The sequence below is a fragment of the Salmo trutta genome, chromosome 6 (assembly GCF_901001165.1).
Source record: "Salmo trutta chromosome 6, fSalTru1.1, whole genome shotgun sequence".
In the NCBI taxonomy this organism is placed as follows: domain Eukaryota; kingdom Metazoa; phylum Chordata; class Actinopteri; order Salmoniformes; family Salmonidae; genus Salmo; species Salmo trutta.
This window is the reverse complement of record NC_042962.1, coordinates 18407033-18425374: the sequence shown is the minus strand read 5'-3', so window position 1 is coordinate 18425374 and position 18342 is coordinate 18407033. Positions and strand designations below refer to the sequence as shown.

Sequence of the window (18342 nt, the reverse complement as noted above, 5' to 3'; positions counted from 1 at the left end):
AACTATTTTCTACATTGTAGAATAATAGTGAAGACATCAAAACGGTGAAATAACACATATGGAATCATGTAGTAACCAAACAAAAGTGTTTACAGTAGCCAGCCTTTGCCTTGATGACAGCTTTGCACATTCTCTCAACCAGCTTCATGAGGAATGCTTTTCCAACAGTCTTGAAGGAGTTCCCACATTAGCTAAGCACTTGTTGGCTGCTTTTCCTTCACTCTGCAGTTCAACTCATCCCAAACCATCTCAATTTGGTTGAGGTCAGATGATTGTGGAGGCCAGGTCATCTGATGCAGCACTCCATCACCCTCCTTCTTGGTCAAATAGCCCTTACACCGCCTGGAGGTGTGTTGGGTCATTGTCCTGTTGAAAAACAAATGATAGTCCCACTAAGCACAAACCAGATGGGATGATGTATCACTGCAGAATGCTGTGGTAGCCATGCTGGTTAACTGTGCCTTGAATTCTAAATAAATCCCTGACAGTGTCACCAGCAAAGTACCCCCACATCATCGCACCTCCTCCTCCATGCTTCACGGTGTGAACCACACATGCGGAGATCATCCGTTCACCTACTCTGCGTCTCACAAAGACACGGCGATTGGAACCAAAATCTCAAATTTGGACTCATCAGACCAAAAGGACATATTTTCACCGGTCTAATGTCCATTGCTCGTGTTTCTTGGCCAAAGTAAGTCTCTTCTTCTTTTGTGGCCTTTAGTAGTGGTTTCTTTGGAGCAATTCGACCATGAAGGCCTGACACATGCAGTCTCCTCTGAATTGTTGCTGTTGAGATGTGTCTGTTACGTGACCGCTGTGAAGCATTTATTTGAGCTGCAATGTCTGAGGCTGGTATCTCTAATGAACTTATCCTCTGCAGCAGAGGAAACCCCGGGTCTTCCTTTCCTGTGAAGGTCCTCATGAGAGCCAGTTTTTGCGACTGCACTTGAAGAAACTTTCAAAGTTTTTGAACTTTTCCGAATTGACTGTGCTTTTTGTCTTTAAGTTACAATGGACTGTCGTTTCTATTTGAGCTGTTCTTGCCATAATATGGACTTGGTCTTTTACCAAATAGGGCTATCTTCAGTATACCACCCCTACCTTGTCCCAACGCATTAAGAAGGAAAGAAATTCCACAAATTAACAAGGCACCCCTGTTCATTGAAATGCATTCCAGCTGACTACCTCATGAAGCTGGTTGAGAGAATGCCAAGAGTGTGCAAAGCGTGTAATTTCATGTTATCACATGAAAAAATGTGTATACCCATGTCACATTTATTTTAACATGTGCTCATGTTGTCATGTTTCATTTCATCTTATCGCGTTGCTTTACATAAGATCACATCATCATATGAAATTCATGTGTTTTTTCCTTAAGGGTGAGGATGTTCAAGACATTTCTTTTACCAGTTGTCAGGATGTCACGAGATGGTCCCAGATGCCCCAAACCATCATAAGTAAAGTAATGGTATAGGGGTTTTAAAGTAAGTGGTACGCTGTTCAGATAAAATATGACCCCACCTGGGACTTGAACTCAGAATCTATGGATTTGAGGTGCACTGATCTTTCTGCTGCACCACAGTGTCTAACATTCCCCTACACATTCATTAACTATTATACATCTCTGCACTTAGTGCCAGTTAATCTGACTATTGTCTCGCTCATCATCGATGTACTTATTTCAGCAATATGAGGGTTTTCTGTATAGTTGTCTAATGTTGGTGGGGCATAGTGTTCTGTTTCAATGTTACTTCTGAATCCCTGTAATAAATATAATCGTTTTTCTTGAGTGTATTTTTAAGGAAGCTGAGATTTACTTTGAAATCTAAAGTGTCGGGAATACAGGTGAAATCAGTCATTTACAAGAGGTTGTGTGTTTATATCCCACTTTGAATAATAATTACTGTATAAATAAAACATACACAATGTAGTCATGTATGTCAAAGTGTGTCAAATATGTAATTTGAAAACACTGTTAAAAGTAATGTGTGTATCATGTGTGAAATGTGTGAAATGTCACACTTGAAGTGAAATGTCACATGTAAAGTGTTCCAAAAACACATTTTCACATGATTTCAGATTTACACCAGCCACTGGGACATATTGTTATGTTCTGCTGTGTGAATGAAGGTCAGCATTTGGCCCCAGCTGTCTTTACAGGAGAAAGTAGAGCTAAGCCTCCATTGACTCCCGCACCCCAACCAAGCACTTACACCATTTTGGGATTTAAACAGATTCTTTGGTGCAGCTTCAGCATTGCAAGCCTCTTGGTATTTCTCCCAGTTAAACTCGCTTTCATTGTAGCCTGAAAATAAATGGTGCAGAGAGAGTGGGTGAGAGAAAGAAGGGGAGAAAAAAAGGGAGAGAGAAGGGTGGAGAAAGAGAACCCAAAAAATAAATGGGGATTAGGGTGGTGACAAATATTGTTGTGCCAGGCGCCCCACCGCTGGTAAATTGCCACTCCAGGAAATATCATTATTTAATTGTGTTTATTGTATATTAATTTTTATAAATACTGAACAAAATATATAAACGCAGCAATTTCTAATATTTTACTGAGTTTCAGTTCATATAAGTAAATCAGAAAACTTAAATAAATTAATGAATTAGGCCCTAATCTACAGATTTCACATGACTGGGCAAGGCCACAACCATCACCTGAACCACTGGGGAGCCAGGTCCAGCCAATCAGAATGAGTTTTTCCCCACAAAGGACTTTATTACAAACATAAATATTCCTCAGTTTTGTCAGCTGTCCCGGTGGCTGGTCTCAGACGATCCCAAAGGTGAAGAAGTTGGATGTGGAGGTCCTGGGCTGGAGTGGTTACATGTGGTCTGCAGTTGAGGCCGGTTGGACGTAGTGCCAAATTCTCTAAAACGTCATTAGAGGTGGCTTATGGTAGAGAAATTAACATTCAATTCTCTTGCAACAGCTCTGGTGGACATTTCTGGAGTCAGCATGCCAATTGCACGTTCCCTCAAAACTTGAGACATCTGTAGCATTGTGTTGTGTGGCAAAACTGCACGTTAGAGTGACCTTTTATTGTCCCCAGCACAAGGTGCACCTGTGTAATGATCATGCGATTTAATCAGCCTCTTGATATGCCACACCTGTCAGGTGGATTGTTATCTTGGCAAAGGAGAAATGTTCACTAACAGGGATGTAAACTAATTTGTGCCCAAAATATGAGAGAAATAAGGTTTTTGTGCATATGGAACATTTTGGGGATTTTTTATTTCAGCTCATGAAACATGTGTTTATATTTTTGTTCAGTATATATTTCTGCCGAGACATGCTTTTAAAGGGATAGTGCGAGATTTCGCAATTAACCCCTTATACTACTTACCGAGAGTCAGATAAACTTGGATGTCTCTGCATGCAGTTTGAAGGAAGTTGAAGGTAGTTTCGCGACCATTGCTAACTAGCGTAAGCGAGATGACTGAAAGTCTATGGGAACAGTTAGCATGCTAGCTGTTCCCATACACTTCCAGTAAATGGGCTAACACTAGGTAGCAACTTCCTTCAAACTGCACACAGAGACACAAAAATGGTATCCATGAGTTCATCTGACTCTGAGTAAGAAGAAACATATCTTAATTGGCAAAATATTGCACTATCCCTTCAAGAATAGTTTGACATGTAACAATGTATATTTGTTGCATATTCGTTGCAAACAGCCAGCAGTGGCACGAATAAAAGCCACGAGCACACAGCCACCGCTTGCTCCTCATCCTTTCCCTACAGTGCAGTGGCGCACATCTGTTATATTTCAGATGGTTTCAACATATCGTAAAACTTCAATTAATAGCCCAGGCATTTATTTGCTTAAATCACTAGAAACAACAGGCACATATTGGAGACAGGCTTCTTTTTAAGCCAGGCTTCTATTTCCTTAATGCACACAGCTTTAGCTCATTTGGATAGTTCATTGTTTATTTCCAGCATTTTCATATATTTCTTAATTTCCTGCACTAATGTGTTATCATTTACACACTGTGTTACGTTTATTTTGCCTTTGTATACCTCCATAAATTAAAATGTAAAAAAATTCCGTGACAGAATATTTATTCTCATCTTTGACTGTGCATTATCAACAGTTCTTATCTAACGATTTTTTGGGCGTCTTTACTCCCGAAGTTGTTGACTGTTTTTGTGCTTGCCAGTTAGCTTGAGGCTGTTAGCAACCAATGGCTAGCAGTTTCTTACTTTCTTAAACAGATGATTGCCATCATTTTTTCAGTCATTACTGAATTATGTAATGTAACAAATCAAACTTTAAACCTTGTAAACAATTCATGGTAACTCATGGTAACCTCCTAAACAATTCATTTAGACTGGGTGTTAATTTGCTGAAATGTGTGCCATTGCCTGAACTATTAAAAGGGACAGGCAGCTATTTGAAACTCAGTGTTTAAGTTTTACTGTAATTAAATTTGCATGCATTTTGGAGTAGAATGTCCCATTAAAAAGTAACCAGAAGTGACCTTCTCACAGTCATTCTAATAAAAAAAATTGCACGGGGGGGGGGGGGGGGGGGGGGGGGGGGGCATGCCTCAGGACCCCCAAGCCCTGACTCCCCCCGGTACCACAGCTGCTGAAAAAAAACCTAGTACATTAAATGATGTGCTTTGTAATGCAACAGACTACCGTGTATTATCAATAAATGCTGATGGTGTGGAAGTAAGATGAGGCCCTTGAAAGAACAATTATCCATGCATAGTTTATAGGCCATTCTCCTGTTCTGAAGTATATTTGATTACTATTAAACAAGCACAATCTCTTACAGAGAGCAGGACTGAGCTCAGACAAAGCAAGCCGTAATGAGCTGGCCTGGGTCAACTATAGTTCCTTGATTTGAACCATGTTGACAAGGACCATGTGAAAAGAATATATCAGAGCCAGCACAGTTTGGTTTGGGTCAGCACGATAGTCACGAGTCACAGTGAAATGGGTAAAGACAAAAGGGTAACAGTGTGCTGATCTGCTGTAGCTCACCTTTTGGTGGGTGGAGCTGGTGTCCTGTCGACTCGCACCATCCGGCTGGCCTGATATCCGGAGAGTCTGCGTTTACCCAGAAGTCATAGCATTCTGAGTAGCTGTCGATGTGGAGCCGTAATCGGTAACCAATCACCTTTGAAAAACAAAACACAGTATTATGTATGGATGTACATGCGGTCACTATCCCAAACATCAATCCATGGCATGATGTAATTCTGCTTTGTATTCCCATGACCAATAGAGCAGGCTACTTGCAGGGCCTTGCCCTTAACAGCAATAATTTCTCCCATTGCAAATTTTATGAGACGATGGCACTAGACTATGATGTCTGCTAATGGAAATACAACAACCAACAGCTAATGTCAATCTTGTACATTTGTAAAGTGGTCAATGTCATACATACATGCCAGGTGCTAAAGTCTTGTACATTTAAACACAAAAGGGATGACATCAAAAACAGACTGACAACACAAAACTAAGGCTTTGTTAGTGACAGTTAAGGGCGATCATTTCCTCCACCCAATACAGTGGAGCCTGGACTGCAATCACAGATCCAATTACAGTGTGACCTGCCCAGTGTGCTGGGAGAGCCCTTGGTTGAGGCTGGTCTGGAGCTGGGCCAGCTCGCTGACTGCTGCAGCTCACCTCTGCCACGGACAGGATGCAGAACATAGAGGGGTGTAGAGGGTCGATCCCCTCCAGCCTCATCCCCACCTTGAAACCATTTCTGCTAAGGGGGAACGACTGGGCCTGGGATGGAGGGAGGGAGAGAGGGATGAAGACAAAGTGAGAGAGCGTGTGGGAGAGGAGAAAAGAGAGCGAATGTGATGGAGACAACAAAGGACATAGAGAGGGAAGGAAAGAGCAGAGAGAGCGAAAAAGAAGAAGACCACAAAAATAAATTACTGAAAAGCAGGAGAATAAACCAAACATTGATGAATAAAATATCCTCTCCAGAAAAGCCATACATATAAGTCAGGGCGGTGGGACCGCCACGCTCAAGTGTCTCAACAGCACGGTTGCCATAGAAACGAGTGTTTGTGCCTCCGACGGAACAGATGTCCCGTCAAATCCCTTCATAGAAAATTTCTTCCACCACACCGCGTGTTTGTAGTGGAGGAATTAGTTCAGCATGATTCATTGTCAGGGAGAGAGAGCGGGGGGGACTGATAAACAGTGGAGCATTGCACCAGGCAGCAACTCTCCTGTAAGGAACACACATCAAACGCAGTGCTGGTCCAAAGGCTGGATAAGTCCTACAATGGCATAGGAAACAATGCCCTACAAGTCTTGCATAGCCAGATCACATATCCTTGCATTCCCTCTGTATCCTTGCTCTCTAGAAGATAGAAGCCTGGCAGGTGAAGCTACTCCTCTTTAGACTATACAGGCTCTGGGGCAGTGGCACACCTTGATACTTTAACTATTTTAGTGCCAATTCTCAAATCCTTGCTTAATCTTCATTGCGGTCTAATAGGTGTGCTGCGACAGAAAAGTCCCACTGTCCTCAAAGGCAGTTATTAGAAACAATAGACACCCTGGTATCCACCACACACACACACACACACACACACACACACACACACACACACACACACACACACACACACACACACACACACACACACACACACACACACACACACACACAGGGATTTTCTTCTATTCTACAGGCCCCCGTCAGCCCTTTAGAAATAAGTGCTGCAGAAAAGCAGCAGGAAAGGCGAGGCTGGGTGTGGGATTTTTCTGCAGTTTTAGCACATTCTCCTCCCTCTCTCATCTGAAATCTGCCTGCGTGGCCTACAACTCCAGCTACTGAGATAGAAAAAGCCTTTAATGAAGGATAACGGCTTGCAACTTGATTTGTTTTGCTAAAAAAAAAAACAGATACATTGACAATCACGTGGAGAAGATTGCATTGCAGTTTGAAGTAAACCATGTACTGTCCTGTAGTTTAAGGTCGCCAACATCCTTTTTAAACCAACAGACTATGTTATTAACATCATGCAACTGGCTTATGGCCTTAAATTGCAAATCATAGCTTTATTGTATAGTTTAGTAAATGGCATCTCGGACTGAAAACAGAGGGACTTCTTGAACTTGCTACGATATGCCCTAATGACTAGGACTAGTCAGGCTATCGTAGTAGATACAGTGGAATCGGAAAGTATTCAGACCCCTTCCCTTTTTCCACATTTTGTTATGTTACAGCCTTATAGTAAAATTGATTAAATAAAAAATACAAATCTTCATCAATCTACACACAACGACAAAGCAAAAACAGGTTTTTAGAAATGTTTGCACATTTATTACAAATGAAAAACAGAAATACCTTATTTACATAAGTATTCAGACCCTTTGCTATGAGACTTGAAATTGAGCTCAGGTGCATTCTGTTTCCATTGATCATCCTTGAGATGATCAACTTGATTGGAGTCCACCTGTGGTGAATTCAATTCAATGGACATGATTTTGAAAGGCACACACCTGTCTATATAAGATCCCACAGCTGACCGTGCATGTCAGAGCAAAAACCAAGCCGTGAGGTCGAAGGAATTATCCATAGAGCTCAGAGACAAGATTGTGTCGGTACCAAAACCGTTCTGCAGTATTGAAGGTCCCCAAGAACACAATGCTCTCCATCATTCTTAAATGGAAGAAGTTTGGAACCACCAAGACTCTTCCAAGAGCTGGCTGCCCGGCCAAACTGAGCAATCGGGGGAGAAGAGCCTTGGCCAGGGAGGTGACCAAGAACCTGATGGCCACTAACGGAGCTCCAGAGTTCCTTTGTGGAGATGGGAGAACCTTCCAGAAGGACAACCATCTCTGCAGCACTCCACCAATCAGGCCTTTATGGTAGAGTGGCCAGATGGAAACCACTCCTCAGTAAAAGGCACATGACAGCCCGCTTGGAGTTTGCCAAAAGGCACAAAAACATCTCTCAGATCATGAGAAACAAGATCCTCTGGTCTGATGAAACCAAGATTGAACTCTTTAGCCTGAACTCCAAGTGTCACGTCTGGAGGAAACCTGGCACCATCCCTACGGTGATGCATGGTGGTGGCAGCATCATGCTGTGGGGATGTTTTTCAGCTGCAGGGACTGGGAGACTAGTAGGGATCAAGGGAAAGATGAACAGAGTAAAGTACAGAGAGATCATTGATGAAAAATTGCTCCAGAGCACTCCGGACCTCAGACTGGGGCGAAGGTTCACCTTCCAACAGGACAACGACCCTAAGCACACAGCCAAGACAATGCAGGAGTGGCTTCGGGGCAAGTCTCTGAACGTCTGAGTGACCAAGCCAGAGGCCGGACTTGAACCAGATCGAACATCTCCAGAAAGACCTGAAAATAGCAATGCAGGGACACTCCCCATCCGACCTGACAGAGCTTGAGAGGATCTGCAGAGAAGAATGGGAGAAACTCCCCAAATACAAGTGTGCCAAGCTTGTAGCTTGATACCCAAGAAAACTTGAGGCTGTTATCGTTGCCAAAGGTGCTTTAACAAAGTACTGAGTAAAGGGTCTGAAATGTGATACTTAATTTTTTTTAATAGATTTTTGCTTTGTCATTATGAGGTATTGTGTGTAGATTGATGGGGGAAAAAAACAACAATTGAATCAAACTTTAGAATAAGGCTGTAACGTAATAAAATGTGGAAAAAGTCAAGGGGTCTGAATACTTTCCGAATGTACTATATACCTACTGGTTGATGAAGGTGACGCTTACCTCAGTGAAGAGTCTTAGGGTTGCTGCTGTGACCTTCTCCTCTCCCAGGTACTGATCCCACGACCATGCCTTCTTCTTACCCCTCACTGCTGCACACCACATTGATCTGAATTACACCTTTCCTTATAACACCATTGGTCAGATTCCTGGACCCAGATTAAGTCTAGTCCTAGTCTAAAAAGTATTCTCAATGGAGAATTCCTGTGTGTAAATGAATGTATGCATTCTAAATAGCATTTGCCAGCTTAATAATTTGATATCAAATTTTTTTTTAAATGGTCTGTGCATTCATATCAATAAGCACTAATACTGTAGCATTCCGTAATGCTCTAATTGTTTTGTTAGTAGTGTTTACATTTCAAGAGTTTACCTTGTGTGCTTGTCACTTTGTTCTTCATTTTTACGGTGTCCTCGTTTGGTCGCTCCTGAAATGACACAGTTGTTAGTTTGCTGGCAGAAACTTGGGCAACACTTAACTTTTCACCCAACAGGTATAATGTTGTCAGGATATGATAATGAGCTCAGGTGCGGTCAGGTCCAGGCCTACTCACTCTTAGACAATATTCCTCCGCCACGCCCTTGCTGAAACTCCTTTTCTTCCTATCCTCTGCCTGCATCATTTGAGACAGGATCGATTCTACAACAACATGATATACAAACGCAGGCCATTTGAATGCAAAAACAAATCAATTACTATTTAAGTTCCACGGTGTGCGTTGCTTTAAGTTGAGACATCTCAATTTACTCCTATTTGTAAGAACATCTCTTGCATTCTATTTTCTCTCTGAACAGACTCAATGAAAGCAACCAACATTCCTTTTATAAAAACATAAAAGGCCTCTGAAGTTTACCCATATAATGCAACGAAAATGACATTTTACGTCTTAAATGTACTTGAATTGTTCACTGGGCCGCATAAGCAGCTTGGCTGTCTTATTGCTTGTTGTAAGAGACAAAGTAAAATGCTTTCTCTCAAGCCCTAATATAGTAACAACCCCATGATTACTGTATAAAGAGGAAATTAATGCATCTCTTTTCGCGGTATATGATGTAAATTGGATTGAGTTCCTGGTACGAGATAAGGACTGCTTCCCATGAAAGTCAAATTAAGTGAGAGCTGGGTCTGTGGCGGAAGGGGCGGCCGCAGCTGGAGGGGCCCGGATAATCCAGAAGGCAGTGGGAAGCAGCAACCGTTTGCCTTCCAATGCAGATTAATCGATTGTACTGTAGCTGCCCAGAAACAAAATGGATTCACTGCACTCTGACTCCTGTATATTACTTACTGTATACAATAGTACACTCTCAAATAGGGTTTTGAATGGATTTACAGTGAGTGTTCAAAACATTAAGGACACGTGCTCTTTCCATGACAGACTGACCAGTTGAATCCAGGTGAAAGCTATGATCCCTTATTGATATCACTTGTTAAAACCACTTCAAATCAGTGTAGATGAAGGGGAGGAGACAGGTTAAAGAATAATTTTTGAGCTTTGAGACAGTTGAGACATGGATTGTATATGTGTGCAATTCAGAGGGGGAATGGGCAAGACACAAGATTTAAGTGCCTTTGAACGAGGTATGGTAGTAGCTGCCAGGCACACCAGTTTAACTGTGTCAAGAACTGCAACGCTAGTGGGTTTTTCACACCCAACAGTTTCCTGTGTGTATCAAGAATGGTCCACCACCCAAAGGACATCCAGCCAACTTGACACAACTGTGGGAAGAATTGGAGTCAACATGAGCCAGCATCCCTGTGAAACGCTTTCGACACCTTGTAGAGTCCATGTCCCAACGAATTGAGGCTGTTCTGAGGGCAAAAGGGGGTCAACTCAATATTAGGAAAGTGCTGTTAATGTTTTGTGCACTCAGTGTATATGGCTTGCAATTGCTCTGACAAAAAAAAATTGTTGCTCTCTGGCCTTGTTGCACTGTGTCATGGGTGTCCATTTTCGTCTGGCGCTAAGGAGGCGCAAACGCCAGACGCATGTTAGTTTTCAATTTCGTTAGAATTGTTAGGGCATTTTCCAGCCCTAACACCAGGTTCTGCAATTTACCTGTCTAACGTCAGAGTGCATGGGACATTGTAAGACCAACAAAAAGCAGGTCTTAAAAGGTAACGCAGTTTATAATCGAATGAATTTTGAGAGCGGAAGCGCAGCCTATTCAGCCATGACGGACAGTGACCATGGGAAGAGAAAAGCCTTTTCTGCCGGTGAAAGTCGCATTTAGAAACATTTAATTTAATTAAAAATCAAGCATAACCTACCCACCCATTAATCAAGGCTGGTTTAGCAGCATCATGTCTTTTTTTCCTGGCCATTAGCCAAAAGAAGCCTTAAATCAAGGGGTTTTAAATGATCTACTGAGAGTGCTTTGTCATATTTTAGGTTTTGCCCTGACACTTTTTCACTCTTCACATACCTGCATTTTGCTTGTGCAAGTAGGCTACCCGTACCCATTTTCAAGGAGCACCCCTCGTCCAATTATCAGAAACACGCTCCAAACTATGCAGTTCTTCTATAATGCTATATCAACCGCAATTGTTTTTCTGTATCTGCTTCGCACATAGGCAACAATACAATTGACAAGAGCCTAGTATTTTGTATAGAAGTGTGAATGTTATGCGTAAAGGCATTTTAGGCTTGTGAGCACACAGTGCCATGTAACTAGAGAAGAGATTTATGATATCATGCTTCTGATCCAATCCTATTTAGAAATATTGTTGTAGGTTTAAAAAAAAAAATAATTGTCATTTAATTTGATTAAAAACCAAAGTTATTAGAAAGATTCACCATCCATTGTTTTATGCTGAGAAAGTACATGGCTGAATGCAATGGAATTTCATCTGTTGTTTCTGGAGAAGTGCCAGTATGATCTTATAAGATGGTTCCATGATGTTTCTAGAACATTACATTTCCGAGCAGTATAAGGGCGAGTTGGCATTCCCCCTTTGTCTTTATATTGGATCTTCAACAAGCTCCTGTGAAAGGTTTGGATGTGCGTAAAACCATCCATAGACTAAGTTACCTTTTCTGTATTATACACCCATGGGAAGCAATTATTGTGCCTGTAACTGTAGACAGCATATTTAAAACAAGTCGTTGTTTCGTTTTTTATTAGAATTTGATTAGAACCACAGCTTTTACCCCCAAGCCACAAGACTGCTAAATAGCTAATCAAATGGCTCCCCGGACAACCCGCATAGACCCTTTTTTTCACTAACTCTTGCACGGACTATACACACACACTGGACTGTACCCACACACTCCCACATACTTATGTAACAGATGTAAAATATACTATATGTATTTCACCGAAAATCCCTCATTTATTTTTATTTATTATTTTAAAAGTTATTTTGAGATGTATTACACTACTTTCAAGAGTGAATTATTTGATTGTATTTATTCTAAATTGTGTTAATGCTGTGATGTCATCAACGGGAGCCCTGCTTTTTCTCCTCAGTTTGCTCAGAGCGTGAACAGGAGAGGTATGTATAATGTATGCTCTGGTCTTTTGAATGTACATGTTCACAAATGTTCACAAATGCGCAAGAAATGACAAGCAAAAGTTATATTGTCACTGATTTAGTGTTGTATTACTGTTTATTGGAATATATATTAAAGGTGAATGGGAATAATGTTCGAGTGCAACTTTGCAAGGCTAGCCCAGCTACTGTTAGCTTTGTTGAGGGGGAGGGTCTCTTTCAGGTGCAGACAGCATGAGTTTTCTGATGATTTTCTTACGGGTATTCTGCAGTCTTTTATCAGGCAAATATACTTTTATGGAAGTCCAGACGGCAGTATTAATTTTTGCCTTGTATTTGTACCCATTCCATGCAGGTATGTTGTGAAATGTGACGATTTTGTATTTCATGTTTAATGTGCCTAGTTACCTGTCAGTCATTTCAAAAATGGCATTGTTGCTTCATTAGTATGCCTCAGGTATAAATGGTACAATAGTATACTCTCTAAGAAATATTGAGCACTTATTAGTAGATTATTAGTGTACAACATTTATAAAATGAAATGTGCATTTTTTTTAATGCTTTTACTCCTGGGTTTGCTCAGAGCGTGATGAGGAGAGGCAAATATACTTGTATGGGAGTCCAGACGGCAGCATTAACTTTTGCCTTGTATTTGTATCCATTCCATGCAGTCATTAAAAAAGAGACAGCCGGCAGAATTGTGTCCAGAGCCTTATCTTCCATCTACACCTTACCAGAACACAATGCAGAAAGGTACCGGTACAGAGCAGGTTACACTTACATTACACTGACAACCCAACACACACACACACACACACACACACACACACACACACTGCTGCTAGTCACTTTACCCCTACCTATATGTACAGTACATACAGTGCATTCGGAAACTAATCAGACCCCTCAACTTTTCCCACATTTTGTTAAATTACAGCCTTATTCTAAAATGGATTCAATTGTTTCTTCCCCCCTCATCAATCTACACACACTACCACATAATAGCAAAGCAAAAATGTTTGCTAATTAAAAATTTTTTTTTTGTGCCGCCCTCGACTGGGAGACACATGAGATGATTGTAGGTTTTGGGTTTTTCTCCCTCTAAAAACAGAAATAAATAATTCTAAATAACAAACTGGCTTTATTTACAAATTAGTAACAATGTCTCACCCCATGTTCAAGAATGGCCTTTTTCCTCTCTCATTTTACGTTATTTGAAAACAAAATCTCCACAGTATTGCTATTTTTTAAACAAAGCGATTATTATTATTATTATTAATTTCAAATTATATAAAAGCCCGTTGGATATTCTCACAGATATATTATTAACCCTGTTATTAGTAGGACAATATATATTGGTCATATTGTTCATGGCTCCTGAGTGGTGCACAATGGGATTGCCTTGCAGTTCTCCAGCTGTATTCACTGAAAGTGCACGAGGTTCAAGGCACGAGATGGGCTGCAGAGCCCCCCCCCCCCCCCCCCCCCGCTACACTGGCAACACTAAGGGTCAAACGTTTCCGCTGTTCTGTTCTTAATGCCAGTCTGCACATTCAAACTAAAACAATGTAACTAATAATGGCGTCTTTATGCTTTCGTTAATAAAATAATGATCAAAATACTCTTTCAAAATGCCAATGTTTATTTAGTTATGGATCCATAACAAATTTCTATGGGAATAAATATAACTGAATTACATAAATATCCTCCAATCCTGTATATGTAATTATTGGCGGAGAGTCACGTCATATTTTCCAATATACTGTATGTCTACCATAGGCGACATGCGTCTCACTAGTGTTGAGTAATGTACTGTTAAAAGTGGTGTAGGTCTTATTTAAAGAGCATATTGAAGTTAGTGTAACCTTTATTTAACTAGGCAAGTCAATTATGAACAAATGCTAATTTACAAGGACAGCCTATTCCTTCGTCCCCGTCGGGGAATTTAACCCCAGTCTCCCGCGTGCCGCCACAAAACAGGGATTCATTAGCTAAATAGTCCAGTACTGTACTCCCGACCGTCACGCTGTACAGCGCCATATTTTCAGTTCCATTCTAACGGAAACCCAGAGGGTTTTTCGTTTTTCTTACAATAGAAACACCATAATATTAATTAAATTAATCCCAAACTCTAAAAGTAATTGGAAAGGTAGATACAAATGATTTGTGACATTGTGGTTACAATAAAGAATGTAAACAAGATGTAAACAAGATGCTGTGTTTTTATTTACAGTAGTGATGGACAGCTGGTGGCATTTTGAAAGCAGGTTTTCAAAGACTTGTAGCCCGATTAGCAGGACAAAAGAAGCTGGCCCAGCTACTGTAGGTGTGAACATCCCCCTACCTGCAATGTATTCAATGCTTAAGTACTCTGAAGTGTTACATTTCTAACTAAAAACAGCAGTACAGTATTTCTTCATCAACATCTTTCTGCTTCGTTAATAAAATAACTAGAAACAGTTACCATTCAAAAACAAGCTGTTTATCTATAAAAAAAGACCAGAGAGAACAGACAAAATGGACATTGTTTTCATCAAGCCAGCTTCTTTCTATGGTGCTACCCATTCCAGGGTTAGGATCGTAACCAAGAGAAGACTTGAAAATGAGCTGGAGCTGAGAGGATCACTTAAACTAAAAAGTATTTTGGTTTCAGAGCATTTTCTTAAAACATTTTTTTATATATCAACATGTAGGCATACTGTGTAATAAAATCAGTAATTAAATAACGGTTAGATAAAAATAAATACAATTGTGTACTAAAAACATGTTTTTGCAGAGCATACAAACATGCCAACAACCATCCATGGAGATCAGTGGGCCGCACCGAAAAAAAACGCATGGTTGCGAAGAAAGCGGTTTGTTTTGCTAGGTTCTTAAAATGTATATCCAGCATTGTGTGTTGGAGTTACTTTTAATTCATAATTGATCTACAGTTTCTATCATAGGCCACTGTGAAGTTTCTATCATAGGCCACTGTAATGGATGGGGGCTCAGGGCGGTACCATTCTGCTCATCTGATGACGGTGCACATGGATCAGATTCAAACTTTGAAGACCGAGATCGAGTTATTGAAGGCAGACCAGCAGAAAGAGAAACATTATTGGAGGGCAGAGACACGGGCGACAGCTGATGCATTGGTCCAGAGCCAGGCGGCATTGGTGGAGAGTCGGGCGGAGAATGACGCATTGAAGAGGGCGAGGAATGAGATGGAGTCACAATCCATGCCAGGCACACCTGTGAGCTCTGGAATTCCACTTCCGACAGGCAGTCAACATACCTGCCGGGTTCGTCAGGTCGTCAGTTCACCCTGATATTTCCATTCCTCCCTCTTCTGACAAAAAGAACTTGACCAACTGCTCACCAGGCACAGCAAGGGCCGTCCAGACAGTTATGCTGCTCTGTTATTCCAAGGATGTGTAACCGAAGAGAAATACCAGGAGTGGGCACAGAATACCAACTGGGATAGATCCCGAGGCAAATGTGGCTTACCAGTGAACCTCCGGGTGTTCATCATTAACACTGTGTCTCAGAAGTTTCTGTCCATGACTGATGCAACCCGAAAAAGCATTAAAGACAGAGTTAATGAGTACTTGAGGTCACCGAGAAAGTCTGGACATGGCCTGCTCTCCCTTATGTAAGGAATTTGGCACTTTCCCATATTTACTACAGTATGTTCTGTAGGCTGTTTACTTGTCAGACTGCAGAGTAGCCTAATAAACAAATGCAGGTGGCTTAAATCTTCAAAACATCAGCATCTTTTTGCTTTTGTTAATAAAATAATGATAAAAATACTCTTTCAAACACACACGGTCACATTGTACAGCGCCATTATGGCTATTAGCAGGGCTATATTTGGGCGGCGCACAATTGGCCCAGCATTTCTCTCCCTCTAAAAACAGAAATTAAATGTTTTGGCCTTTACAAATATTATTTTGGCCTTTATTCAGATTACAATTGCTCACTTTCATTTTTTTTTAAAAACAAATTAACCTCCAAAATAGTGTTATATATTATCAAGTTGATGGCAGTCATATAGCCCGGCACCTACATAAAGCTGAGTGACTCACTCATTCATGGCTTTGGATCAAAATAAATAAGTACCAACATTCTTTCTGATAGTCTTTAACCTCTTGACGGTCGCCTAGGATAGGGGGCGCTACAGCGATTTTTGAAAAAAATGTGTGCCCATTTTAAACGGCCTCCTACTCAAACTCAGAAGCTAGGATATGCATATAATTAATACTTGTGGATAGAAAACACCCTAAAGTTTCTAAAACTGTTTGAATGGTGTCTGTGAGTATAATAGAACTCATATGGCAGTCAAAACCCCGAGACCGATCGTAACAGGATGTGGAATTCTGAATTGCGGACTCAACTTCATCACTTTGCCTATTAATCACACCGTGAGCAATGGTTCATTGAGCACTTCCTATTGCTTCCACTAGATGTCCCCAGTCTTTACAAAGTGGTTTGAGTCTCCTACTGTGAAAACTGACTGAATGAGACGCTGTGGAAAGTGGTCACATGAGGAGGGCCATCACCATTATGACGCCGGCGCCCCTGGCTACCCTCCCCTTTCGAAACGTTTTGAAAGACAATGCAATCGTCCCCCTTGAATCTTATTGGAGCTCTGGTTGAAAAAGACCCTAACGATTTATGTTATACAACGTTTGACATGTTTGAACGAACCTAAATTAAAAGAAAATGCATTTTATTGAAAGAGGAGTCCCGCAGCCGACGGAAGTTTTGGAGCAGCCTTCAGAACGCACTAACAAGAACAAGCTATTGGGACGTAAAGGATTAACTTTTTCGAACGAAAATACATTTGTTGTGGACCTGGGATTCCTGGAAGTGTTTTCTGAGGAAGATAATCAAAAGGTAAGGGATTATTGACAATAGTATACAAGAGTAGATTTGATATATGCGATTGTTCCAAGATGGAGCTGACCTGTAACGGTAGCCTATTCTTCTGAGTATCGCATCCCCTTTTATCGTAAAGTGTGATTACCCAGTAAAGTTATTAAATCTGGCATTACAGGTGCTTTCAAGAGATATTCATCTATAAATCTTAGAATGACAATTTTACATTTTAAAAATGTTTTCGAATAGTAATTTAGTAAATTGTAGCGCTGTTTCACCGGATGCATTTGAGGGAAAATAGTTAGTCAACGTCACGCGCCGATGTAAAATGCAGTTTTTATATATAAATATGAACTTTATCGAACAAAAGAATGCATGTATCGTGTAACATGATGTCCTAGGAGTGTCATCTGATGAAGATTGTCAAAGGTTAGTGCTGCATTTAGCTGTTTTTTGGTTATTTGTGATGCATGTGGTTGGTCGGAAAATGGCTATGTGGCTACTTTTACGATATACTCCTCTAACATAATCTAATGTTTTGCTTTTGCTGTAAAGCCTTTTTGAAATCGGACAACGTGGTTCGATTCAGGAGAGGTGTATCTATAAAACGATATAACATAGTCCTATATTTGAAAAAAAAAAAGATATTAAAATGTTGTTATGCTAATGGCGATAGGATTTTTCGCTGGATGTCCGACCAGGGGTTAATAAAGAAATGTTTTGGTTATCCTGACCTGGACACCATGTATAGTATTATAGTAGCCCATTATGGGCTATTAGCAGGACAATATACCTTTACCTCTCTGTATTTTAAAACTGTGGATGGGGCCACCCCAGTAGCGCAGCTGTCTATGTCACTGCATTGCAATGCAAAATGCATTGCTACAGATACCCGTGCCGGCTGCCACCGGGAGACCCATGAGGCAGCTTTTGGTTTTAATTTAGAATCATCCAAACCTCTATATATAATTATTGACGGAGAGTCATGTCATATTTTGACATATTGTAGGCGACATGAGTCTCACTAGTCTTGAGTAATGTGCGTGCTGTTAAAACTGGTGTAGGTCTTATTTATTTAAAGAGCATATTGAAGTTAGAAGCAATAGGATTTGAAGCAATAGCCTACAACTATTTTAGCACCATTTCACGCTGCTCTGAGACAAGCATGGGGACTGGTCTTGATAAATCAATGAGATTTTTATTTTGACTGAATCTCTGTTTGGGTATTGGTTAGACTACAATTAGGGTGTAGAAACTTTATGCT

General features: G+C 40.8%; 1 protein-coding gene across 4 annotated transcripts in view; it reads right to left on the bottom strand.

Annotated features, from left to right (window-relative positions):
• Positions 1–18342, bottom strand: part of LOC115195569 (lethal(3)malignant brain tumor-like protein 4) — a 148523-nt gene that overhangs the window by 114252 nt on the left and 15929 nt on the right. Inside the window, exons 3-8 of one of the 4 annotated variants that reach the window (XM_029755553.1) lie at positions 9283–9368; positions 9102–9156; positions 8732–8820; positions 5648–5752; positions 5000–5135; positions 2217–2308 (exon numbers count right to left, since the gene is read on the bottom strand). In XM_029755553.1, the coding sequence (XP_029611413.1) occupies positions 2217–2308; positions 5000–5135; positions 5648–5752; positions 8732–8820; positions 9102–9156; positions 9283–9351 (546 nt within the window). In that variant the 5' untranslated portion in view covers positions 9352–9368. The remainder of the gene's footprint in view (positions 1–2216; positions 2309–4999; positions 5136–5647; positions 5753–8731; positions 8821–9101; positions 9157–9282; positions 9369–18342) is intronic. The other 3 variants (XM_029755554.1, XM_029755556.1, XM_029755557.1) reach the window with 3 other exon arrangements.